The sequence below is a fragment of the Perna viridis genome, chromosome 10 (assembly GCF_037379345.1).
Source record: "Perna viridis isolate PV_CMFRI_1.1 ecotype Kerala chromosome 10, ASM3737934v1, whole genome shotgun sequence".
Lineage (NCBI taxonomy): Eukaryota > Metazoa > Mollusca > Bivalvia > Mytilida > Mytilidae > Perna > Perna viridis.
The window spans coordinates 24276870-24304147 of NC_142454.1; the positions used below are offsets into that span (position 1 = coordinate 24276870).

A 27278-nucleotide genomic window follows, 5' to 3' on the forward strand; every position below is an offset into this window, starting at 1 on the left:
GAATTTAGGTAGGATAGAGTGGCATGTTTAGGATTTGTGAAAAGGATGGTCATAAATGCAGTGATGAAGATGATATAAAATTTTTGGTTGTGTAAATTTTTGTCGTTGTTCACCACTCACAATTTTATAATGCCCTCTGAAGCAACATATTCAGAAGTAGGACTAGGAGTACTGGTAATTAGATTTCCACCAGGTGTGTGTAAGGATTGCAATACAATACAATGGCGGTTTAAGTGTCAGTCTTTCTAAAAATCAGACAGAAGGTGATTCATGCATTCAAAAACTCACCAAATTAAGTTTTATTTCTTGTTCATAAACAGTAACTGATTACGTAACCAGTCTTGGTTTTTCATTTTGTTGTTGCGCTTTTGAGATAAAAATTATATAGATTCTATATGAAATTTGCACTTTGCAAGAGTTATCGTTCTTGATTTGTCTTGATTTGGTTGCTTTCAATAGGAGATAAATGTATGATTTTTTCAAAAGTGCAAATCTGAATACAGAAAAGGTTGGTGTTAGGTGAAAGTGTATAGCATATGTAGACTAAAAAAGCATCGTTTGTTTGGTGGGTTTTTCTTGACCATGAATCACTTGGTAGTGTCTAAATTTTATGTGGACTGGTACTTAAATAAACCAGTACTACGTGTTGTATTTCTATCTTTATTTTCAACATCAAAACATATAAAAATACAAATTTTGCAATAAATAACGATTTGTAAAAACATTTATGTATATATCACAGTAATGTATGGAAAGCAACCATCTAATATGGGGAAAAGGAAATGAAAGCCTAATTTTGCAATTGCTAAATACACATAAATTCCACGATTTTGTAACAAAAAAGGTTACAATAGGCACTAAAATGTCGACTCTAACACGTACCTCAACCCAACATTTAAATTGACGGTTACTCCCAATTTTTAACCTATCATTTTGAGAGCTTTGTTTAATTTTTGACGTCACTGAACCATTCAAAATTTCATGAATGAATTTAAATGCCAATAAGTTTAAGTAGAAATTTAATAGATGACGTATTACTACCCTAACAGTAAACAATGTCAAAATACAGGTAAAAATATTGCACTTAGGTAAACAGACAAAAAAGTTTTTTTTAATCTTATCTCCTACTGTTTGACTAAATCTTTCTAGCAGTACGCCCTTCCTTAGTATTGCACGACCCTATATTCACCATGAAAGGCACATAATAGTGAATCAGAACAGTAAAGCGATGATTTGCTTAGATTTGCCTGTTGAACAGGTGTTTATATATTTACTTATATCCTATTTATCATGTAGTTGGTAAAGGTGATTAAACCTCATGAAATTCTATTACATGTTTAATGATTCATGAGTACTTGTCAGTTGTAATCTTAAAACATGATAAATAGTAAATAGGTGCTTACTTGAATACAGAACTTAAACTTTTTAAAAGTTTACATATGTTTCACTTATGACGAAGATGCACATTACAATATTTGGAAAAAAGTACTTTTTCATTCATATCTGTTGTGATTAAAGTCCGGCAAGCGGAAGCGTTTCCTTCCGTGAACTTCAACTTACATCAATTGTCAACAATAATGTTACAACATGGAAATTGAGGCAATCCTTCCAATTGGAATGTCCACAGGAAAGTTCTCATATAATTTCAATCTAGTTCCTCTGAAATTTCGAAACCAGTTCATTGTAACAATAATAAGTTCTCAATAGAAAACATGAGGAGTTTTCCTAGAAAAAAATGCCTGTTTTTTTCAACTTGCGTCTTCCTCCTCCTCGCTTACCTCCTCTAACGATTCTTGTAAGGCTGGCATTAATGGAGTTCGACGGAAGCTTGGTGACATTGATCCTTTAGGTGGTGAACCGCCTGGAATTTCGGGCTCTAATGCACTAATCCATTCATTGACTTCCTGGGTCTTGTTGACTTGGAATGTGAAACTGCTACCTTCAATGTCACTAGGAACAATTTTGATTTCGTTATCGTCATTATCATTTCTGTACACTTTACAATGCTTTAAACTTACAAACACGGCGGAGTTTGTATACTTCGAATCTCTATAGATAATGGCATAATGTTCGAAACAGTTCTGGTATACCCTGACAATAACAGGAACTTTCATTACTTTCCCATTACAACACTGTACCATGAGAAGATTTCCACTTTTTACTTCGAGTCCATCGGCTTTTTTATCTTCGGCCGTGCAGCAATATTTCTGCATGTTTAATACCATTTTCATATTCTCGATACTGAACATGAATTGGCGACAAAACTTGAAAAAAAGTTTAATCCTGTTGATAAATTTCCAGAATGATTCACCCTGCACCAGTAATATCCTTACGATTTGGCAAATACTCTGTAGCAAAGCAATTGTCTAGTGATGAGTAGGTCTTCTATAATTAAATCCGTAACATACAGCACGTTAAGTGTCTATCATCAACTTCAATCATACAATGATGTCTGATGTGTTTTTATCGCTCTATTTACAACGAGAACGATAGTAATAATGATATACAAACATTTTGCCGTTGTTTATATACTACTACTATAGTACGGAATACCCTTTACCTTGACTCATTCGTGTTAAGTTACCTGTCGTTTGATTGGTGGAGACTATATCGGTTAACAACCTTTAATCCAATGGGAAATGGCGTTGTAATTAACAGTTGAAGATAAGTGTGGGAAGGGATCAATACACATCTCTTGTCGTATAGGTAAATATCGTGTTATCGCAATGGAACAAAGAAAAATAACTCAGCGGTTAATGTAACAGTATATAGGAGATTAAGATACTTCTTTATCGTTTTTAGAATTTATTAAAGAAAAAGAATGTATCATTATCTAGACAATGAAAATAATATAAAGGAAAGAAGACATTTTTAATGCATTAAACACAATGCAATTTATTGGATGTACTAACTCTCTCTCTCATATTACTTAGGCTTAATACTTAATTATACAAAATTTTAACAAAAACAGGTTGTTATAATTAATAACGTTAAATTAATTTCCCATTTTTGATGTTACAAAAAGTATTTAATAAACGTTAGACAATACATTTCTACATTTAAATCAATAAACTGTCTGACAAAAGTTCAGTATATGTATTTAATATATTTTTTTCGGAGAATGGTGGCTGTATATATTAACCAAAAATCTAATTGACAAATAGTCTTGTGTTTTGGAACAAGAGTGGTTTAAAAAGTGAAATATTTAAGCCATGCTTTAATTCTCAATATTATAAATATTTGTGATCATCCTAAATGTAAACAACGTATACCCCTTATAAGGAAAAATTAAAAACTATTTCGTTAAGTACATTTGGCTTGAAAAAAAAAAAACATCTAAATATCGTAGCCACAAATATTTGAACATTGTAGCTTTAAGCATCCTATTTATCAAAACATGCAAAACAGTTTAAATATTAATATTGTACATGGGAAATTGCCTTCGGCTGTTTTCGCGTCCTTGATTTCCTTAATTTGTTTATTTTTAACACATTAAGTTAAATGATTCAAATATTAACATTTTTTGTGGGTATACATATTAATGATAAACACCATGAAAAAAATAAACGTCCTAGAGTTGGATAATTGCAATTAACGCTGTTTTTTTAATTCATTATGTGCACCGTTGTTTAGGCCTAACACTTTCTGAGCAGAGAGTCATATCGTTCAAAGACTTATTTGATACAAGTATCAATCTCAGATAGTTCATATTGTATATTGATTGGTTCTCTTATGGGTTTTGGGAATTATAATAGGGTTTTTCCATTACTTTAGGTGAAAATGTTTGTAAAATCCAAAGTCTAAGAAGTTTTAAAATGCATGATACTGTTAAACTATGAAATGCTCGAGGTATTTTAAATTTGCTATTTCGGGGTATAACGTTTAGCGGTCTAGAATATTTTCTTCACAGAACATTATGATTCGATTTGAGGAACAAGCCCGCATTCAAAATTATGCGAAAATATATTTATGTTGGCAAAACCTTGGAAACAAAGTATACGATAATGAGATGGAATGATACATGTAGGAAATATATAATAATGTGTTATTTATCAAATAAATTGCATTCGTTTCATATTATGTCTGATACCCACCTAGCAGAATAAATTTTGTGTTGCCGGTTTTTATTTGCATGCATTCTTTCTGTTCTAATGCTTTGGTTTGGTTTCACACAATGATTAAAAGCCTAAACTTACATGGTGGTTTAAACAAGTACAAAAGACGTACTGTAACGTGAATAGTAATTGTTATAAAATTGCCAACACATTAGATAGAATAATCAGTTAATAAATAATTACAATTTTAGTAAAAATCTGTTAAAATCAGGACACAACAACCCACAAATATAAAATGAAGTTTTATAACAACTATATTAATAATAAATATGATACAAAGATTCGAATGTGTCATGATATGATAAATATGTTTTTTTTTTGTATCTAACTAATATAATTTGAGTAGCCAGGTACATCGTGATCGGCGTTTCGTACTGTTGTTTCGCTTCAAACGATTAAAATATCAATCTGTTAAAGGGACCACTTTTACCTGTACTTTCTTATGGTTAAGATACTTTTTATTAAAGGTAACGGTGTTATAAAAGGAATGGATTAGTTATTTAGGAATAAGAATGAAAAAAGTGTTTTGTGATACCAGTGTTTATGTTTTTTTTTTAATCTCCTGGAACAGAATGTACCTGAAGATGAAATTTCCCAGATCGTTTCTATGAAGAACATATACCAATTTATTGTTTTATCTTTGGATAAACGGACAAAACATGAGAAAATAAAAAAAAAACAATCATTTTTATTGCATATTAGATTATACTTTACACGTGTTTCAAAGAGTAAAGAAATACTAGAAGTTCTAAAAACAAAACTTATCGAAATAGAAAGCTTAATCCTTGAGCAAACGGTTCTATCGTATGCAATACAAGAATAAAGCCTCAGTGTTTAGGTATTGGAAGATAAAAGACAAAAATAAAGTGATAATCAGTCTATGTTATTTATTTCCATGAATATTAAATGTTTTACCTGGCCAAATGAATTAACAATGAAAAATTTAGATTATATAATGCTAATTGCTGTTGTTCGTATTTTATCACTTTTCCTAATTCCACCGGTTGCACGTGGTTTTTGTTAGGCTTTTGCAACAGATACTATGCTATTTATATGTGACATCAAAATCTTTAGAACAACGAACATAAACAAGAACCACGAGCATTGTAATACACTGATCGGTTCACAGACGTTTTCCTTGGAGGATTTGTTTTTCGTAAGAATTAAATACAGAATCAAAGAAACAAATGCATGTTGATTTCATAATTATTTTATCTATTTCAAAAAATAGTAAAAACCTGTAAGCTTTATATGTTCTTTTTTTTAAATCTGCTGGATCAGAAGAAACCTGAATGAATGTATTAAATCATAGCCATGCTAAATATGTATTTAGATCAATCATATTGTTTGTCCTTTTTATGAATGGACGAAACATGTGTAAATGAAGATAAAGGACGTAATTAAGAATAAACTATGTATCAGCCATGCTACTTATTACCCTAAATGTTAAACATGATACCTGGTTAAATCATTTAAAGGAAACTAATATTCTGCTAATTGCTAGTGTTCGTATTTTATCACTTTTCCTTTTCCCACCAATTCCAATTTTTTTTTGTATCTAGCTTTTGCAGCTTATACCATGTAATCCAAATCTATAGCACAACACCAAAATATTTAAATACACACGTTTTCCCTGGAGGATTTTTTCTTCAGAATTATTTACAAAAAAAAAAAAGAAGCAAATTTATGTTAATTTCACAAATTTTTGATCAATATATATAAATAGAAAAAAACCGTAAGCTACGAATTAATTTAATTCAAATCAGTTACACATTTTCACTTAGATTATGAAAACGGAAATCACGATTTCTTGTTACAGAAAAGTAAAGGAGTCTAAAGGTAGTTGAAGTCTGTGACCAAAAGGAGAAAAATCACGTACTTTTGCGTCTGTAGAATAAACAAAAATAAAAAAATGAAATGTAAATGATAATTCGCTAATGTTTGTTTTTTTAAAAGACTACTTGAAATCAATTTTTTACTAATAGTTCTTTCTATATCTTAAGTCAATTTTAAGTGAATTGACTGCATAATTACACAAATAGGACAAACATGGATGGTTCCTTTCGCGCTTTTATGAATGCACGTTTTAAAGCATACAAAAAGCGACAATAATGTATCAATAGCAGAAAACATTCATTTACATCTAAGAATTTTCTTTAAACATTCGTATGTTTTAATAAAACAATTATTGTTTCTTGATCGATATGATTACTTTCATTTTCTGTATTTAATTAAGTAGCAATCTTTGTAAGAATCATGCAAATTCTGTAAAATGTGATACACTTACAAAAAAGCTATATATTTGTAATTTTTTATCTAGCTGCTTCATATGTCCATATGATGAAATGTATATTTATTCATTCCAATCTGTCTGCTCTTACATAATTCAGATGGGAAATCAAATAGTGTCTATTGCATTTTAGTATCATTCGCAGAGCTACATGTATCTTTCTTAATTTTGATTTGTACAGTACATTCTATAAAATTTGTATCTCCCATTAACAAGGTTTATATGGAAAGCCACGTATTATTTTCTGTTTACTATGACATTATAAATAAAATATCAAAAATAGAAAATATGCAGGCTTTCCAATCATGAATCGTATTTTGCGTGATTCTTATGTGGAGTGCTACTTAAATTTTGTCTCATGATTTATAGAAAAAAGCGCAGCGTAGAAATGACATAACTGTTCAGTTATCTGGTCTTGAGAAATGGAAGTTCAGACTGCAGCGATGGAAGAAAGATAACTTAAGAATTTAGAAACTACAGACGCATGTATATAAAGGAACATACAGATACCCTTACTATCGCTTCTTAAACAGTTACAATCGAAACGAGACGAAGATCACCAAGTTGACATTAGCAAGATGGTTTATAAAACGTTTTCCTCAACTTTTAATGGCAGAGCTAAATGTCCAGTGCTTTATTAGTGTATATTTTTTCGTATAACATAAACAAAAATAAATGTTAATCGTGACGCACAACCCTAAAACGGAATTGGAGTCTAGCACATATAGGTATTCCTAAAGTCTCTTACGTCTTCATTTTTATTATCATTTTTTTTAATTTTCTGCTTTAATTGGAAAATAAACCAATTAAATGATAAAAGAACGGTAGCTTTTACCTTCATCTGTATACTGTAAAAGTACTTTTATTGGTGGATACCGATTATCGTGTTTTAATGAAAAAGAGTTGGTTTGTGGATTCTTAAATTAGTGAATTGTCCTATTATAAAAAAAACGATGTTTCTCCTTTTTGGAATTGCTTGAATCGAGTCTGCACCTGCATGATAAAGTGCGTAAAAACCGATGGTATGCAGTAACTGTTCGTTGGATTCTGCAATTCGTGGATGATACATTCTCAGAAATTTTAGATTTATGTCATTTGAATGATTAGATATGACATTAGGCTTTGCAATTGTTTTTTCAACTAATATATTTGGTGTTATAATTTGATATACATGTTTAAAATAAGATATTTTTGTATGTTTCTGAGAAACAATTAAAAAGTAAATGTACGACAAAAACAAAGTATGAGGTTAACCTTGAATGTTTAATGGAGACAAATTACTACAAAACATGTTGACATTTCGAAGCTGAACTCTCTATATTTGGAAGTGTAAAAGTCCTATTACTTTTATTTCTAGGTTATGTAACATTTCGTCTTCTGGAAATTAACTGTTAAGTCAAGCATAGGACACATGTAAATAAATGGTCAGCTTAGGTCATGATCAATATTTAAAATTCAAATGGAATGAATACACGTATTTAAGTATGAATAAGATATAAAAACGTGTTATGAAAGAATTTCCCATAACATCTTTTTAGTAACATCGTAAGATAATTGCATCCGTTCAGGATATGTACTTTCTAACCTAATGAAATGTGTGCGAAAGTTTGATTGTCTTGTTCAATATTTTTGTTTGATTCAGCTTAATACGTAATACAGTAAACATGTCCGTTTTTTACCACGTCTGTTCAAAAATGTAGTTGTACTTTACACAAACTATTCCACAATGACTCATGAACTAAATTTATAGATTTCTTTTCTTTTACGGGACATGCACTTTATCGGGCAGCACAGTGGATGAATTCAAAGAAGCAGGAGCAACTCTCCTCTTTAGGCCTTCTGAGTTTTTTTTTTTTTTTTGGAGGGGGGGGGGTGGGGTGGGGCGGGGTGGCAGATCATGCTGCTTGTCTCTTTGTGTAGTTGCGATTTTAAGAATGATCATCTTTGTCTTTTATGTTTAGCGCATACACACCAAAAAAACTTATTACAAATCAAGAGTTGATTAATATTGCTGTATCGGGCATTGGTTAATTCAAAGCCTTAAAGCAACATTTGTAAAAATGCAAACAGGGTAAAAGAATGCAGATAACGGTACAAGCACCCAATTGTTCAAATGGATCCGCTGCACAATCCTTATCCACTGGATAAGTCTTACATGATATATACAAATTGTCAAGCAGACAACACTTATCAGAAAAATAAATGTAGAACAATCTGGGCCGATACATTTATGTGAAAATATGATCAATTCAATTCTTTGGAAAAATACTTTTATACAGGATAAAATATAGCAATACTACCAATTATCTACAATAGAAAACTTAATTGAGATAACTTTTGAAAGGAAGAGTATGCTTCTGAACATATAGTACTATGAATATTGTGTTGAATCTAAAATAGTATCTAAAAGTTTTCGCTCGTTTGTCCCTAACAAAATTTGAAAATATACTAGATACATATGAATCATAAATACACGTTACAATTGTTACATTTTTATGAAGTTTTGTACACATATCAAAATCAATGAATTGATGTGTTTAAAACAGTAAATAGTCGTGACAGAAAAATAACAAAACAATTAAAATGACAAAGTTCCAATTTGGTACGATCGGTTAAATAATTTGAAAGGGAAAAATATATATGTCGTTATTACTTTTGCTATTTAGATATGACGTTATTGAGTGCAAATCATACACTAAGACGTTCTCTGCGACAGTCCGTGGTGGCCTGTCTTACCCAGACAGACTTTAAAAAGTAAAGTTAAGAGTAATAGTAGCTTTTGCCTTAGCTGAGCCTTCAGGAAAATCGTTGAGGCAGAAAAAAAGTTGAACAAAAGCAAAAGCCAGCACAAATAACAAAATTAAATAGTCCGGAAATCAAGCAAAGTTAACAGATTCTAGACTTAAATGAACTTTATGTAAACTTTAATAATTAGTTTCAAGAGGAAACCATAACTATTTCTTTTTGTTGAATTGTATCTCCTTTTCATTGATTAAATATTAAATGGGTATTTTGACAAATTTAATTCTTTTAAATATATGTATACATATTTCATTTAACATTTAATAAAACGGTTATGTAAGTACATGTACAGTAATTATAATGTATCACATTTTTACAAAAAAGTTGTTATTCAGCAAGATATATTTTTATTCAAATGTCGAATATTCTGTCTTGAAAGACAAGATTCTGATATTTTGAAGTTTTTCCCAAGTGTACTTTATAATACTAAAACAGAACTCGCATTGATTCATACAATATTTAGAGCATTTCCTCAAGAAGCTTTTTTTACCGTTGTAGGTACTGATGCTACAGTTGCGATCACTTCTAACCTCTCTTAAATTCTGTCAGAATCTGTTAGGATTTCTGTTCTACGACAGCAGATAGAACAGAAATCCTGAGAGATGCTGCCAGGGTCTGACAGAGGCTGTCCTAGGTCAGGACACATTTGCCCCATTCCCTGACAGATCCTGACAGAAACTGTCCTGGATCGTGACAAAGAAAATACGAAACGCTGTTCTAAACTGTCATACCCCTGGACAGTTCCTGACACTAAATCTTTCTATTCTTTGTGACGTAATTTTGAACAGGAAGTCCGTGATTAATAAATGAAACTGTGTGTGTTAACCCTATTAGGAAACAAATCTTGATTTCAAAATTTACATTGAATTTCCATTTTTTGTAGAGACTCGTCTAGATCATCATCCCACAAACTCTCGATCGTTGTTCATGTTCCAATTTTCCTCGATCACGGTCCAGTCACCCATCGTTAAAAAATTATCGTTGTTTACATGTACATATTGTTGCATTCTGTCATACACCTGTGGTATTAATTAAATGGTATATGTTTCTGGTCAAAGTGTATAAAAGTCTTCACAGATAACTTTCAGATGTTCGGTAATTCTAACGAAGTTCAAGATTGACAAGGTACTTTTTGAGCGAAACTACTTTTAATTACATAACGGTCACAAATCATTCTACAAATGTTAAAATTGACAATTTTGCATTAAATGGGAGACTGATACCTAAATATTTCTGTCCAAATTCTTCAAAGAAGCAAGGCTTCTTTCCAGTCGTACGAATCGGGGTTTGGGCGCTACGCATTTTTATTATAATCACTTACCTGTACTGTATGTAATTCAGTCAGAGAAGTATTCTCGGGCTAATGACTGTCAGAATTTGTCAGGAACTCTTCTAACCCACGTATCTGTTCTACTTAGAACAGTTCCTGACAGGAGGGTGTCAGGACCCATGACGAATTATGACAGAGCTTGTCCGAAGTCCTGACAGAGCCTGACAAGGTGTTTCGCGGGTCAGAACAGTTTCTGACAGTCTAGAACTTTTCTATGACAGCGAATCCTGACAGGATCAAAGAGAGGTTCGACGTGATCGCAACTTGTGAACAGTGTTAATGTAAACCCATTTACGCTTTTAGATTGAGAAATAAAACATTATAAGATCTTAGTAATAAGAATAAAAGAATACTTGCAAAATGGATGATATCACTTTTGAACAATCTGTTTAAACATTTTCAAGCACCATTTTGCAATCAACTATAGAAAAATTATGCTACGGTCACAAATTATTTTTGGTCAAAACTGAAATATTGACACTAGCAAGAGTTATTCAACACGACCATTAGATCTTCAGCAGTATTCAATATTTAGAAAAAAAACAACGACAATATTCAAACTGGTAGAAATCAAATTTTGTATATATTAACAAAAATGGAATACGATCAGAAAAAACCGTTAAAATATTTGAATAAACAGCTATCAAAGACGTGACCATTCAGACATGAACTAACAGTAATTTGAAGAGAAGTATTTTGTAATTTAAATCGAAAGTTACCAAGTACAGTATTAATTAAATGACTGTGTACAACAGTGAAGTGACACGAGGGGCCCCCTCTTGAGATTTGACATAATGTACCTATTAATACATATAGGACCCCAGTACATGTGATTTTGTACGTGGGTCTAAAACCTTTACGTAGATAAGATCTGTGTTCTCATATGTTGTCTGTATGGGTCTAAACTACATCTATAAGCAAAAGAAGACAAAAAAAAGCAAAAATATATATGTAAAAAAATCACACACACATTACAAAATAATAATTGATATTGTCCCCAAATTACAGGAAGTAACACAATATTTGGATTTTTTTTTTGGTGGAGGTTTATCATAAAATTGATACTATTTTCAGCAAATCCGGTCTCTACGGTATACGGAGAAAATCCTGTCACCTACTAATAGGGAAAATATCTTGCACTCATTCTGTTATATGTGACTAGATATTTTGCAGGTTGTTTGTTTTGTAAGGAAATTACCACTTTGTTCATTTTGTACAAGTTTTTATACAAATTCTATATGGACTCTATATTCATGTTAGAGACCACAAAAGTCCAGTTGAAGAAGATAAATCACACAAACACGTGTTCAAGAAATACTTATCGTGATTAATTGAGGGTAAATTACGCAAAATGTGTTAACATCTAAAATATAATCTGCAATTATAATTTTGTTTTAATTTTTTTTAAATTATTTTCTATAATTTTGTTTTATAGAGTAAGGAAATATACTCCGGTGAAACAAATATGAACACAATGTTCCGAAGCACGTATACACTACATAAACACCCGATAACCTGTAAAGAATGTTGAAGTGCTTTCAATGACTATTTTACAAACAAGGTTTTAATTGTTGTAACTTTCATGGTCAGTTGAGGTTTAGATATTGAATGACGACGTGATTAAAAATAAATCCAACAGATCTGACTAAACAGCCCTATAAATAGTGTTTGTTATTAAAAAAGATAAAACAAATCGACTGACTTATCCTCAATCAATAGAAATGCAAAACGAAAATAAAAAGCCGCTATAAACAGCATATAACCAGTAATTTTCGTTTTGAATACATGTTCTTAAACCGGCTTTGGATATATATTTATTACAGTAGACTAATTAGTGTTTACCGTAACATGCTTGGAAACCAAGTGATGCCATAGACGTTTATGAATGAACGATGGAATAATACAAAAAAAAAACGTTATTTCATATTTGATCTTACACTCTAAAAGTAAAGTAAAGAAACGCTTGAAAACAAGGTTAAATCGGGGGACTGTCGACGTTTGTTATGTCATTATTACATCTAGGTACAGTCAAGATTCAACTTTGGTGTTAAGTGCGGTCCGGGTATCATCAAGACAAATCTTGTTCTAAAAGTTGCTTACTGGGGAATTTGCAGATAATTTGATATATTCAAGCAATATTTAGGCAATAATGCTGCATTTTTCTAAGAAGCATTTTTCATAAATATACAGACAGGGTGTGATACATACATATTCGAATTTATAAAATTTCATTTCAAGTTTAAATCAGCAACAAGTACAACCCACAAAAAATTCTTATCCATTCAAAGTCCTTCATTTTTTTGTAATTTTGCAAGAGTTGTCGTTTTGTCTTATTTTTATCGACTAAGGCCTGAGATGGATCTCAAAAATGCAGATAAAAATATGGCAAGGACTATAGTTACGTGTTATTGTATGTAGACCAAAGCGATTGGTTTGTATTTGTCAACTTGTTCCGCATTTACCGTTGACAATGCGAAACAATTTTATAGACTTGCATTGAAGTTTGATATTTAGATTTATGTTATTTCAGCAATTTGATTGAACATAAGTAGAGATAAAATAGATACCACCAACAAAACTCAATCTTATACATGTAGAGTTTAACAGTTATGAGTAACCTGACTGACTAAGTTAACTACCGTGAAATTATTTACAAATTAGGTAGAAACGTAAAATAAAACTCCCATTCAACAAGCATTATTTTCATATTTATATTCGATAATCCATCAGACAGTTGTATCAAGTATCTATTAGTATGAAAGCTTGTTATTGATATTTTCTACCTTAATTGCAAATGGCAGAACGATATGTGGTAATACACTGTGTCAAATGAAACATTTCTTTTGGTCATGATAGGTAAATAATACGAAGATCGCACTTTGATATAATTCATGTTAACGTAATTAGCTACGCACTGAATCGAATTCCTGTATAAATGCTTCCCACTCAAACAATATCAGGTTTTAGATAAGTTACAAAATATGTTTTGATTTTTTATTAATGTATTTCAAATAATTAAATGTGTTTGATTTAAAGTAACCATTTTAACGAAAAGATAATAACAAAAGTCAAAAACAAACCCAGAGGAAAATCAAGCACATATTGCCTTTTAGTGATACTCAAATATGCTTGATGCTATTGGCAGAGTATGTCATGCTTACCATTCCGAAGAACCTAGTGTCACTCCCTGTTTTTTTGTTTTTGTGGGAGTCATAGTGCTATTGCTTTGGGTTTTATTTTTCATCTGACGTCTTGTTTTGGTTTGTTTGAAAGTGTTCAATTATTTTTCCTTAGAAACTGTTTTGTTCTATATTAAACTTTATCGCACGGTTTAATGCTTTGTGATAAAAAATTCAAGACCAAATTCTGACGGTTCAAAAAGATAATTGATAATGCCGTTTGATTATGGTCATTTTTTCGTTATCTTAATCTATTTTGTTTTCAATTTTGCATAGTTGTGCAACATTTCCAAGTTATCTACTATGTTCACAACATGATACATTTTCATAAATAAATGATTTTTCCCTTATGTCTATACAGTTTGACCCGGTGTCATGGAACTCATTATTGCTGCTTGATTATTACCGGATTATACTCACTTGCAATATGGCAGTTGCCGCTCTGGTGGAGCAGGAAATTCTTACCCTTCGAGAGCACCATATGTCGCTCCCAATGTTTGTTCATATTATTTAGTGCCTTATTCTCTATGTGACGTCTTACTTCCCTTATCTTGAGTTTTGTGTTATCTTTTTTTATTCAGTTCACTTCAATGTGTATGTAGATCGTCTCACTTTTAGGCAATGTTTTTGGATTTTGACGTATTGGAATAATCCAACCGCTGACACCTCGGCCTTTTGTGCCAATATTTATTCCAAATTTCCCATTATTTTACTTAAAAACTTATTAGGCTGTCAAACCTTTGTCAATTGTCTAGCAGCTGCATTATCGTTGCTACTTTTTTTCCGGATTATACTTATTTGCAATGAAAATGTTATCCGATAATGCAGAGGATGACTACCCTACCGATTCACCTTGTCCCTACTTCCTGTTTTTATTTGAGTCTGGGGTGCTAAGTTACTTAAGTATTTAGATCCTGCTTTTTATTTCAGTAATTTCTATTTCCTTGTTTTGTGTCTTCTTTATTTATCCAGTTTTTGTCCATGCATGTCATTCTTGGTTACCGTTCGAAAGTTTGTCCCTTTCGCCGAAGTAAACCATTTTTTTTTCATTTTTGTGTTCTACTTGTATAATGCGTTCTACAATACAATGGACATTATTACATTCAAAAGTCCTTTCAACAGTACCTGGTATAAATAACTAAATACATTAGAAGATAACGTTTTATCTTAGTTAATATCATAAATCATAGCAAACACTCAGCTACAGTGCGTTTATCTATAATACAAGATTTTTTTTGTACAAACTGCCTTTGCCGACTTTTTTGGTCCGAATGAAAGAACATCGTGTAATTGTATAAATAATTGCAATATCTCTTTTTGAAACATTTTAATCATAAATTTTTATAGCATATACAAACAATATCCTGCAGAGTTTCCTTATGATTTAAAAATATAAACATAATTTAATGCGACATTATGTGCCATTTATTTTTGGGGACGCAACCACGCCTGTAAGTATTAAAAATTTGAAAAAAAATTTCCTTAAGGTGTAAATGTTATTTAAATTTAGTCGCTGCAAGATTGAGCATATAAGTTGTACATATTTTTTTCTAAATACTTAAGTTTTGTATTGAATTGATTTTGTTGTACGAAATAGCTATGTACTGACTATAGAAATTAGATTTAAACACATATTTTTAAACTCATTTGTACCATATAGCACCCCTATCCCAGATTGTTCATTGCCCCCATACCTATTCTTCACTGAGATATTCCCATTCCCATCAGAAAAATCATCATACCATATAGAATCCCATATCAAATCTTTACATAATCAAATTAAATTTTATTTTTGAAATCCATCAATATTTAAGCTGTTATTCTTAACAAATTAAAAAAAAACATGTTTTCCGCAATTCATGTTTCAAATCATTTACATACATAGGACGTTGCTTCACTTCCTTCAAGTTAAAACCATCATCCTAGCACAATATTTATGCCGACGTGTATTTTACAAATATATTCATCTCGCCGTTGTTATTATACATCTTACCAATGTTTCTATAGTTTTTTTTGGTGAAGTCCGAGATTTAGTTCCTTTGGGTTTATAATTCAATAATTACCGTTATCTACAAATGTATAGTTGTTTAAAAAAAACACGGTTTTTAGTACACAAGGTGTCAGTGCAAACGTCCATATATATTTTTGTTGACAACAATTGGCTAGACTTGACTGACGACATAATTAGTGCGTCAATCGAAACATTTACGGTAAACATTATTAAACATATCCCGTTAATTAATATTTATTCCAACCATATTTAAAAAAAAATACCACAAATATACCCACTTTTTTGTCATTTCTAAGCACGAGGTTGAAAAATACTGCAAGCATTGGTTTGATAAATACATTTATGTACATAGTGATATTGAAACACGTAAGAGTACAATATTTTGCCACAACCTGTATTTTTTGGTTTTATGATTACGCGAAAAACTAATAAATTTAATACTTTAGGTTAGGTTTGATTTCCTGATTTATGAGATATATGTAATATTTGTTTATTTTTGTATGTTTGATTGATCAGTCCACGTAGTATCAGTTGCAAAGAAAGCAATGTTCAAATTTTACATTTACTGTACCCCTATCCCAAATTTTCCATTGTCCCCATCCCCATTCTTCACTTCTTGACAAATGTCATGGACTATAGATAAAAGTGATGTTTTACTTTAAGTTTACACATGTGTATTCTTTAAATGCTATCAGAAATTTATTTCAGTACTGTTTGCTTATTCATTACAATGTAATATAATATAAGGTTTTGCCTATTAGGGACAGAGCTATTTGTACTTTTGACTTTGTTGATAATGCACCGCCCTGTTGTTATATCGCTGATATCACGATGTATAACCGAGACCTAGTCCAGCGGATCATTTGCATTTGTGTTAAAAGTTAAAATAGTCACTCCCAATTGCATATGCTAAAATACGTCTCATGTACAATTCATTTTTCAAATCATTTTCATACGTAGGACGTTGCTTACGCTTTCTTCTAGTTAAGACACATACAATCATAATAACACAATATTTATGCCTACGTTGCTATACATCCTACCCAAGTTTCTATAGTTGTTTTTGGTGAAGTCTGAGTTTTAGTTCATATGGGTTTATAACATTCAAAGATTACCTTTATGTACAAATGATTCGTTCTGTTTGGAAACACTATATTTCGTACACAAGGTGTCAGTGCAGACGTCCGTACATTTTATTGTTGACAACAATTGCTAGGCTTGATTGACGACATGATTAGTGCGTCAATCGACACATTTATGGTGTGTATTATTTTACGTGTCCCGTTAATTAATATTTATTCCAACCATATTAAAAAAAAAGCACAAACATACCCACTTTTCTGTCATTACTATGAAGAAGGTTAAATAACTGGAAGCACTGGCTTGATAAATAAATTGAAGTACATAATGGTATTGAAGCACGTAAAAATGAAATGTTATGCCACACTATTTATTTGTTTTTTTTATGATTACTCTAAAAATCAATAAATAGTAATTAATACATTAGGTATAGTTTCCTGATTTATGAGATAGATGTAATATTTGTTGTAAAACACACACATATAGCTGTATATTTTCAGACAACTTAAGGATACAACAATTAGGTACCAGTCCATATAAAAGTCAGACAATGCCAATGGCAAAGTGATTCATGTTGACAAAAAACCCGCCAAACAATTGCATTCATTCTTTTTCAGTCTACATATGCAATATTTTCACATAACTATAAGCTTTTCTGCATTCAGGTCTGTTCTTTTTAGAAAATTATTTAATCATCTTCCACTAAATCAACCAAATTCAAGAGCGATAACACTTGCAAAGTGCAAACTTCATGTACAATCTTAATGATTTATTTCTCAAAAGCGCAGCAACAAAATGAAAAACTACAATTTGTTATGTGATCAGTAACTGTTTCTGAACAAGAAATAAAACTGAATTTGGTGGGTTTTTGACATGAATGAATCTCCTTCTGTCTGATTTGTAGAAAGAGTGCCACTTAAAACTATAAGCCATAAATTTATATATACATGTAGCAGAGATTTGAAAATATATTGTACTTTAGCGCACACATTTCTGGGTATGATATTTGAATGATATTTAATACAGTGTGAAAAAAAAACGCAATATACAACGTAAAAAAAATAAAAACATAAAAAATAAAAAATAAAAAACAAACAGATACTGAAAATTACATTATAATTTAATAATCACTACATTCTTAACCTTTGATGGTTAAAACGTTAGTAACGTTTAACGTTTTGCGTGTAAATGTATTCATTGACATTATATAGTTAACATTTTTAAAAAAAGGAAAAATAAAAAGTTTACATTAACATGATTTTTGCTAGAGTTGAATTTCATTTGTTATCGAGAATCCTATCATGAATTAGATGGCAGTTAATTGATTTCAAGGGCCTTTTGAAATGGTTAATAAAGCATTATGTAGAATTCACTTTTTAACTTATCAATGAACAATTTGTATGGTCAAATTACAAAATCTTTAAATATGTACATTTTTACCTGTGGAAGAAGGACAATTACAAGTCAGTGTTTTTTAAATGTACTGCTTGTTTTTCCCATTGGAACCTGGCCACCACATATGAATAATCTGAACACCCAAATGATTAATTAAACCGAAACTTCCAGGTACCAATTATCAAAAAAGAACCTCTTTGCATCTTGAGTAAAGTCCCATCTCGTGTACATCGATCAAAGGTTCAGAAAAACCACATTAAAGTATTGGATAAAACTTGGAATGACTAATATAAACCAAAACCACTCGGAACCAATTACTGAAAAGCGGTCGATAATATTCTAGTAGTGTCATTATTCGAGAGATATTTAGGGAAACATAATTCATTTCGTATCAAATGAATTCATATCAAAAGGAAAGGAAACCAGGTAAACGACAGAATTCTTATTTTGGAATTAAAATACCATTACGTCTTAAAATGTGGTTATTGATACAGACAATATGATGATAATATACCTAAGTCAAGTTGTTCACTCGATCAAGGATGTTTCTATTAAGTTTTTTCTTTCTCATATGTGAAAGGTAAAGCTTACAAATCAGAACATAAAGTAACTAAAATCATACATACAAAGTAACAAAAGTAAATGAGCAACTCGGACTCCACTAAAAACTGGGAGCATTGACCAGGTGTACCGGTAGGGTAAGCGTCCACTGCTTTTCTAAAAACACCCGCCGAGTTGCTCATAAAAAGTCAAGTCCGGGGTAGACACACGAGAAAAGGAAAACTATGACCCGTTGAATACATCAGTTTTCATGGTGCTGATGGATACACCATAACGATCCACGAGTTCATGATGACGACCATAAAACTTCTGTAGTGATGACTTCAATTTTGTAGCAACATAAGCCTGTTCCAGAAGCCTATTTGTTAGAGTTCTAGCGCGATACAGAAAGTCTGCGTAGTTTCGGCAAGCTCTGGCATAACGTATGAGTTGTGATATGAACACTCCATACGCAGGAGCCAAAGGGATGTTGCCACAGATGAAAGGAAAGTTAACAATTCTGAATGAAAAGTCATGTGTCGTAAGGTTGGTCAATAGTTTTCATTTACCATCGATTTCTAAGTGTAGGTCAAGATATGAGGCTGACTTCACAGAGTCTGTAGTATCCTTTATCTTAAGTTCTTTTAGGTAGATGCGATGTATCAAATCTCCGAAATTAGGATTGTTTAAAGATAATACGTCATCTATATAGCAGAATATGGACTGATGTAAATGTTTTAATCCATGTTTATTTAACCTGAAACTTTCAGGTAGTGATTATTAAAAAAAGCTATTTGCATCTTAAGTGAAATACCATCTCGTGTAATTCGAACAACGGTGCATGAAAACCACATTAAAGTCTTGGATAAAACTTGGAATGACTAATAATAATAAACCACAACCAGTTGGTACCTATTACTGAAATCGGTTAATAATATTCTATTGATGTCGCCATTCCGGAGATATTTCGCAAACAATAATTCATTTTTTATCAACAAAAAGAAAACCAGTAAAGGGCAGAATTTTTATCTCGGAATTAAAATGACGTTACCCCTTAAATACATTTATATTAGGTCAACCAATACAAGCAAATGTACTAAGGTTAGGTCTTTATTATGACTACAAATTCGTATAACTTATTACATAAATATTTCAGGAGATAATACTTACTTGCAATGAAAATGTTATCCGATAATGCAGAGGATGACTACCCTACCGATTCACCTTGTCCCTACTTCCTGTTTTTATTTGAGTCTGGGGGGCTAAGTTACTTAAGTATTTAGATCCTGCTTTTTATTTCAGTAATTTCTATTTCCTTGTTGTGTGTCTTCTTTTTTTATCCAGTTTTTGTCCATGCATGTCATTTTTGGTTACCATTCAAAAGTTTGTCCCTTTCGCCGAAGTAAAACATTTTTTTTTCATTTTTGTGTTCTACTTGTATAATGCGTTCTACAATATAAAGGACATTATTACATTCAAAAGTCCTTTCAACAGTACCTGGTATAAATAACTAAATACATTAGAAGATAACGTTTTATCTTAGTTAATATCATAAATCATAGCAAACACTCAGCTACAGTGCGTTTATCTATAATACAAGATTTTTTTTGTACAAACTGCCTTTGCCGACTTTTTTGGTCCGAATGAAAGAACATCGTGTAATTGTATAAATAATTGCAATATCTCTTTTTGAAACATTTTAATCATAAATTTTTATAGCATATACAAACAATATCCTGCAGAATTTCCTTATGATTTAAAAATATAAACATAATTTAATGCTATTCCCCATATTCAGTTAAAATCCCGACTCAAAAACATTATACATCGTTGTTTTTCCAAAGAAGATGGTACACCTAGATACAAATATATAGTTCTTGGTAGATATTCCTCATATTTTGTAAGAAATAATTCCAAATCATCTTCCAAATATACAGAAGAAGTTGTTTACAAAATGCTGGAATTTTTAATCGACAAAATATTTGTCCAGCGTGGTGGACACGTGTTTTAACAATAGTTGGGATTCCAATGGAAACAAATGGTGCTCCTCTACTTTCTGACCTATTTCGTCACTCATATGAGATTTACTTTATAGCTAATCTGATCAGAAAGAAAGCAGAGGACGCTTACCCTACTGGTGCCCCTGGTCCATGCTCCAAGTTTTCAGTGGAGTCCGAGTCGCTCATTTACTATTGGTACTCGGTATTTATAAGTTTAGTTACTTTACATTTCTGTTGTGTTTGTCTGTTTTCCATGTCTGGTCATTGTCCTTTGTCTTCTTTTGATCATCGCTATAACCTTGGTTCCCATGATTACTCTTTCAACTAAATTTGATATAACAATATCTTTGATGGTTATTTCTAGAAGTTGTAAAAATACTTGGATAATGCATTAAATTGTGTATGTTTTTTTTCCTTTTAAGCGCCGTACCTTATATACATTGTGCCTGATTTTTAAACAGAGAAATACGTGTTCCTCTATGGACACTACAGAAACGTTGATGTTAGTCTCTTATCTTTACATGTACTTTCATTTCGATAATAGAAAGAAAAATCTGTCAATTCTATTACGAGACTTAGGTTGATAATTCATTCTTTTTAATTCATTGTAAGCTAGCATAGATGTGTTAAAGTTTGATGTTGACATCTCTTGTTCAGGTTAATATAAGCGTCAAACATAAAATGAAAAATTATCAAGAACAAATGTGATACTTTACAAATTATGCGATGTTACTTTTTCATATTTTTGAAGGTCTTAATACAAAATATGAAGACGAACGCGACGTCGTAGTATAATCGAGACATTTGCTACGAAGTCTTTCCAATTAAACATTAAACATTCATTTTGTAAATTGTTTGCCACGACTCCGTTTTCATTTTTATATCTATTTCATTCACCCTGCAACATAAACGAAAGCCAATAAGGTATAGTTTGCTATTCCTCCTGTCTGGAAAAAGTCTACACCATTCTTCTAAATCTAATTTCTACGCCTCTGTCTTGCTACATGTATGTTATATAAAATTCAAGGAATATTATTAAACTTTTTCTATATACATAGATGCCCAAAGATACAGGTAAATACATGTCCAAATTTATTACCGACAATTTGTCAGAGAGTCGTTAATAACCATCGTTACGGATGTAATGTGTGACCTTGTACATCTGTACAGCTTTATCAAAGGTAAGGAAATGTTACCTGTAAAAAAAATTGATATTTCAGAATTATGTTTGAAAAGATAAGATACATGTAATGTAATTGAAAGGAATCTTAACTATATTTAATGATTCATTTTATAAAGTTTCTTTTTTTTAATTTGAATATATACGAATCATTCGTGTTGTTGTTTAACTCTATTAATTCACTGTGTCTGTTTTCAGATGTGTTAAGTTAATTTTGAAATCTTTATTAAAGTTAAGTGTTAAACATAATATGTGAAAAAAAAAATGATCAAGAACAAACCTGATACTTTACAAACCTTTGATGCAGCTTTTTATAGTATTGTGTCATAATCTTCCTTTCTTCATTCATCTCCCACGGACATGACATTTTATGAGTAGCTTGGTAGATACTTCTAGAATAGCAAAGGACGCTTACACTGCAGGTGAACCTGGCTCATGCTCATAGTGTTTAGTCGATTCCGGGTTGCTCGTTTACTTTTGTATCTTTGTAAGTGCACGTATTATATTGGTTATTATGGTATTTGCTATTTGTGTTCATTTTCCCAGTCTAGTCTTTATTTTTAAAATTTATTTTTGATCACCATTCGAATATGGTTTCCATTGATTACTTATTGTAGATCTAAGTATGTCTAGTTTATTAATTAGATCAACCACATACTGAATCCTCGAATGTTTAGTTCATAGGCAGATACACATTGTTACTCCACATCAATTGTTTATCAGCGATAGAGTGGCTGTAAGTTAATTCAAAGTATAATATAGACGTATTTACACTTGTGGACGCCGTTGACGAAAATAATACATTTTCTCGTTTTTCTCTTACTGAATTCTCCTTCAACTTAAAAATCAATGACGTCACAATTTAATTTCCATTGATGTCAAAAGGTTATTCGGAGACAAATCTGGTGTCATTCGGGTGAAAATGACAAGCGTATTGAGTTGACAACTTTGACTTCTAACGGGCTGTCGCTATCAGGCTTCATTATAGTTAGCTTGCTTTCAAATTACTGGTGCGAACCATCGTTCTCTTATTTTACCCGTTCGTCTGGTTAATCGTCTATTGCGTACCACATGTATTTGTTGTTCAAGGTGAACGAACTGTATAATGGAAAACTCCTTTGATCTATACTTATTTTAATTTCATAAAATGTCTCCTCAATTTTATTGCATGTGCCATCCGCCAAACTAGAATCATATGTTAATTAAAGACGAATTTTCCAACAATTAGTTTGATACATTGAATATTTTAGAAGTAATAACAAAAACAATGAAGATTAACAAAATAAAAAAAAACAAAAACAAAACAAAACAAAACAAAACAAATCACAAAACTAAAAAAGCAAAACAAAACAAAACCAACTCGCAATTTTGCAAGAACTTCGATCATATTGAGTACCTTAAATGCATTTGTAGCTTGGGTCATTTTTAAAACTAGATGTTGTTTTTGTTTTATTCATTTAACGTCTATGTCTTCTATTTATTAATCATTTCTAAACCCCTTATTTCGTTAAAATGTTTATCACCAATAAAGTAGCTGCCATCCCGTATTAATACATTTACATTTAGTTTGTTCATTTATCTTTTCGTCGATGTGGTATATATTTAAACATGTTTAAAAGATAAAAAAATACAACAAACCGCTTGAAAACATTTACCAATGTTTCTTTACTAAAATGACAAAAAAAAAAAAAAAACAATAGAAAAATTAGCATTTGGTCTTAATCTCTGGCGTTGAAACAAATCATAGTAAGAACTTGCATAACCAATGTTAATAGCAAGCGTGTTGGAGTTTAAAACAGTAAATTTCATTTATTTTGAGCAAAATATAATAAAACGAACTATAAGAATGTAATTGTATGTTGCGTAGTAAATATACGAGTAATATGGTGCTATCACATTTCTAGTATGTCAATAATATGACTAGGTAATTTGTAAAACGACCATTAACTATCATTCTGGTGTTGATGACGACACACAATGTGACCTTATTTAAGGTCACAGTTGACATGCAAATACAATCATAAGACCACCAAAGGAATAAATATTTACTTGTCTTCAAAACAACGTAAATTGGATTTTTTTAGATAATTGCTTAAAGAGCTTCAATTTTAATATTGTTTCAATGTGATTTTGGCTATATTGTGTGTCGACTTTAAGTGGTATTGTTTATTTCACTGAAGAAATCCGTTTGCTGCTTTGAACTTCAAAGATGTTTAAAAAAATCGGTTTAGCTATTTAAAGATACTTTGTTTTTTTAGTGTAAGTACCTTTTTTCCAATTCAACTGCATAATAAGTAAAGCAAACAAATCTCACAAATGTCTGATTATACAAAAAATATATAGTGTATCAATATATGTAAACATAACGTAATGATTTGTAGAGATTTATAGCTGATCATTCGTCAGACGTGGTCACTTAATAAGAGACAATAGCTATCTAGTTGACATATACTATGGTGTTTGTTTATTCAGCAATGTCAATAATAGAACAATAAAAGCCACTATTGACCAAATACGTTTACTGACATACACATATGAATGAAATTGTTCATTTGGAAGAATTTCATAGGTTTAAGTTAAAATGTTGAATTGAATGTCAAATTAACTTAACCGTCTTCATTGATTTCTGAGGGAATAAATTACAGTGTTACCATGATAAAATCAGCGAAAGTCTTGGTCTAACCCCTGCTAGCAGTGCTACTTAATTTTATTTCTATTGGCAGTGATTTTATGAATCTCAGGACGAGAACATGTGTCCAATCTACTATACCTGTACTAGACCAAAACGTTGAACTTTTAATCGACAACATATTTGTCGAGAGTGGTGGATGCGTTTTTTAACAAACGGTCGGCCTTCCAATGGGACCAAATTGTGTCCCTCCACTTGCTGACCTATTCCTTCACTCTTATGAGGCTGACTTTATAGCTGATCTGATCCAAAAGAAAGAATATCGTTTCGCTAGATCCTTTAATCTCAGTTTCTGCTATATAGATGACGTATTATCTTTAAACAATCCTAATTTTGAGGATTTGATACATCGCATCTACCCCAAAAAACGTGAGATAAAGGATACTTCAGACTCTGTAAAGTCAGCCTCATATCTTGACCTACACTTAGAAATCGATGGTAAAGGAAAACTATTGGCCAAACTTTACGACAAACGTGATGACTTTTCATTCAAAATTTTCAACTTTCCTTTCATCTGTGGCAACATGCCTTCAGCACCTGCGTATGGAGTGTTCATATCACAACTCATACGTTAAACTAGAGCTTGCCGAAACTATGCAGACTTTTTGTATCGTGCTACAATTCTAACAAATAGGCTTCTGGAACAGGGTTATGTTGCTACATGATTGAAGGCATAACTACAAACGTTTTATGGTCGTCATAATGAACTCGTGGATCGTTACGGTGTATCCATATGCGCCATGAATACTGATTTGTTCAACGTGTCATAGATTTCCTTTCCTCGTTCGTTCACCCCGGATTTTACTTTTTTATGAGCAACTCGGCGGGTGTTTCTGCAAAAGCAGATGACGCTTACCCTACCGGTGCACCCGGTCCATGCTCCCAGTTTTAGTGGTGTTTTGAGTGGCTCATTTGCTTTTGTTATTTATTGTTGTATGTATGAGTTAGTTACTCTATGTTCTTTGTTGTGTATCTCTGTTTTCCATGTCTGGTCTTTGTCCCTGGATGACATTCTTTTGATTACTGCTAAAACCTTGGTTCTCTTGATTACTCTTTGATATTTATTGGGATAGCTCATAGACACAACATTCCATTGGACTGTATGCATCTCCACTAGTGGAGAAGTAATGCATATAAATTTTAGTATTTTTGGTGGCTGCCGGAGGTCATACCAATAGCCCCGCGCGTAAGACAAACATGATACTTTACATCCACGAAGGTGGTTAATTGCCAATTTACATATATATGCAATTCGACCACAATGCTGAAAATAAATTTTATAAAAAGAGACTTTAATCTGGTCGTTTGGTAGTCAGTAATAACTGACATGTTCAACATTCGGTAATGTCAGTGACACGATTACCTTTGTTTGACACATAGTATCTCGCTCAACGTTATCGACTTTATCAAATAGATCAACGTCCGGAAGTTTATTTGCATTATCTGAAAAGAACAGTCTGGTACTACCAGTAAAGATGAGGTCCATAAATTTCCAAATTAATTAAAGTGAGAGAGAATATTTTATTAAAATTCAGTCCCTGTAAGAATCATGCAGTATGTGAAACATGGTATGAAAAACAAACCCATCATTTTGATATTTTAATTTGACAATTCGCACAATCAGAATGAAGGAAAACAAACAAGATTTTTCATATCATACTTGACCATTGAGTTACAATTTCATTGAAATGCACTTAAAATAAACATTTCAAGGGCAGATTACTCTGCCAAAAACCGTATTTTTCTAAGATTCTATTGCAAAATTTCTGAGCAAAGCCAGTGATTCAGTTATCAATGATGGTCTTTTCAAATAGAGAAAGTATCCTTGATTGATATTTTATTGTCAGATCGGTGTGGTTTTACATGCATGTTTCTGCTTTTTCACATTTTGCCTGATTCTTATAAACAGTTACACTTAAAAATATGTGTTGAAATTTGAACAAATTTGGGAGTTCTAACTAAAGCAAAACATTTAAAATTGGAAAGCTACTTAAATAAATAGGCTTACTTACGATTTAAGGTAAATTATGGGACCTTGTGGCTTGATGCTTTTTGTTATATAACTTTAATAGAAAAATGGTATAAGTCTGTTATAAATATCTTATATTTCAAAATACATCTATAAAGTTGTCAAGGCTGAAACGGTTAAACAGTATCCAAATAATAGAATACGTGTAAAAATATAGATTTCTTTTGTCACTTTAAGACAAAAGATAGAACCAATTTACAGAATTTTTTAGGAACTAGACTATACCAGATTTTATGAGACATAAAACGTGTTTTTCATCTAAGCATATCACTGTCCTTGATGTTATTTCTCTTTCAACGCCTATAACATTGTCTGACCAACCAAGAGATTGTCTCGTAAAATCAATTTGATTTGATTCTTTTTATTTGCTTGATTTTTTATTTTAAACATGCAATTGGCGTTTGTCCCGTCTTTTTCGTGAAATTTTGCTTTTTTGTTTAGATACTTTGTCAATTTTACCTTTTTTATTTGTACATTTTAACTTTCGTTGAACTATTGTATAAAATTACGCATGCTTAATGGGTTGAACCTAGAATTCATACATACCCTTACAAACATTAATTTTGTATGCCACTGCTTCAAATGAATTCAACCACATACCATATATTCGTAAAATGTTTAAAAAAAAAAAGCAATAA

The 27278-nt window shown here is 31.4% G+C and overlaps 1 protein-coding gene across 1 annotated transcript; it reads right to left on the reverse strand.

The window, feature by feature from the left end:
• Positions 1-646: 646 nt before the first annotated feature.
• On the reverse strand, positions 647-2522 carry LOC148605061 (uncharacterized). The gene has a single exon (XM_088549679.1). It carries the CDS (start codon positions 2247-2249, stop codon positions 1749-1751), a length of 501 nt encoding a protein of 166 aa, XP_088405805.1. The 5' UTR covers positions 2250-2522; the 3' UTR covers positions 647-1748.
• Positions 2523-27278: the final 24756 nt, after the last annotated feature.

Coding starts and splice junctions, on each gene's coding strand:
- LOC148605061 (XM_088549679.1), bottom strand. CDS start 2,249: ATGTTCAGTATCGAGAATATGAAAATGGTATTAAACATGCAGAAATAT.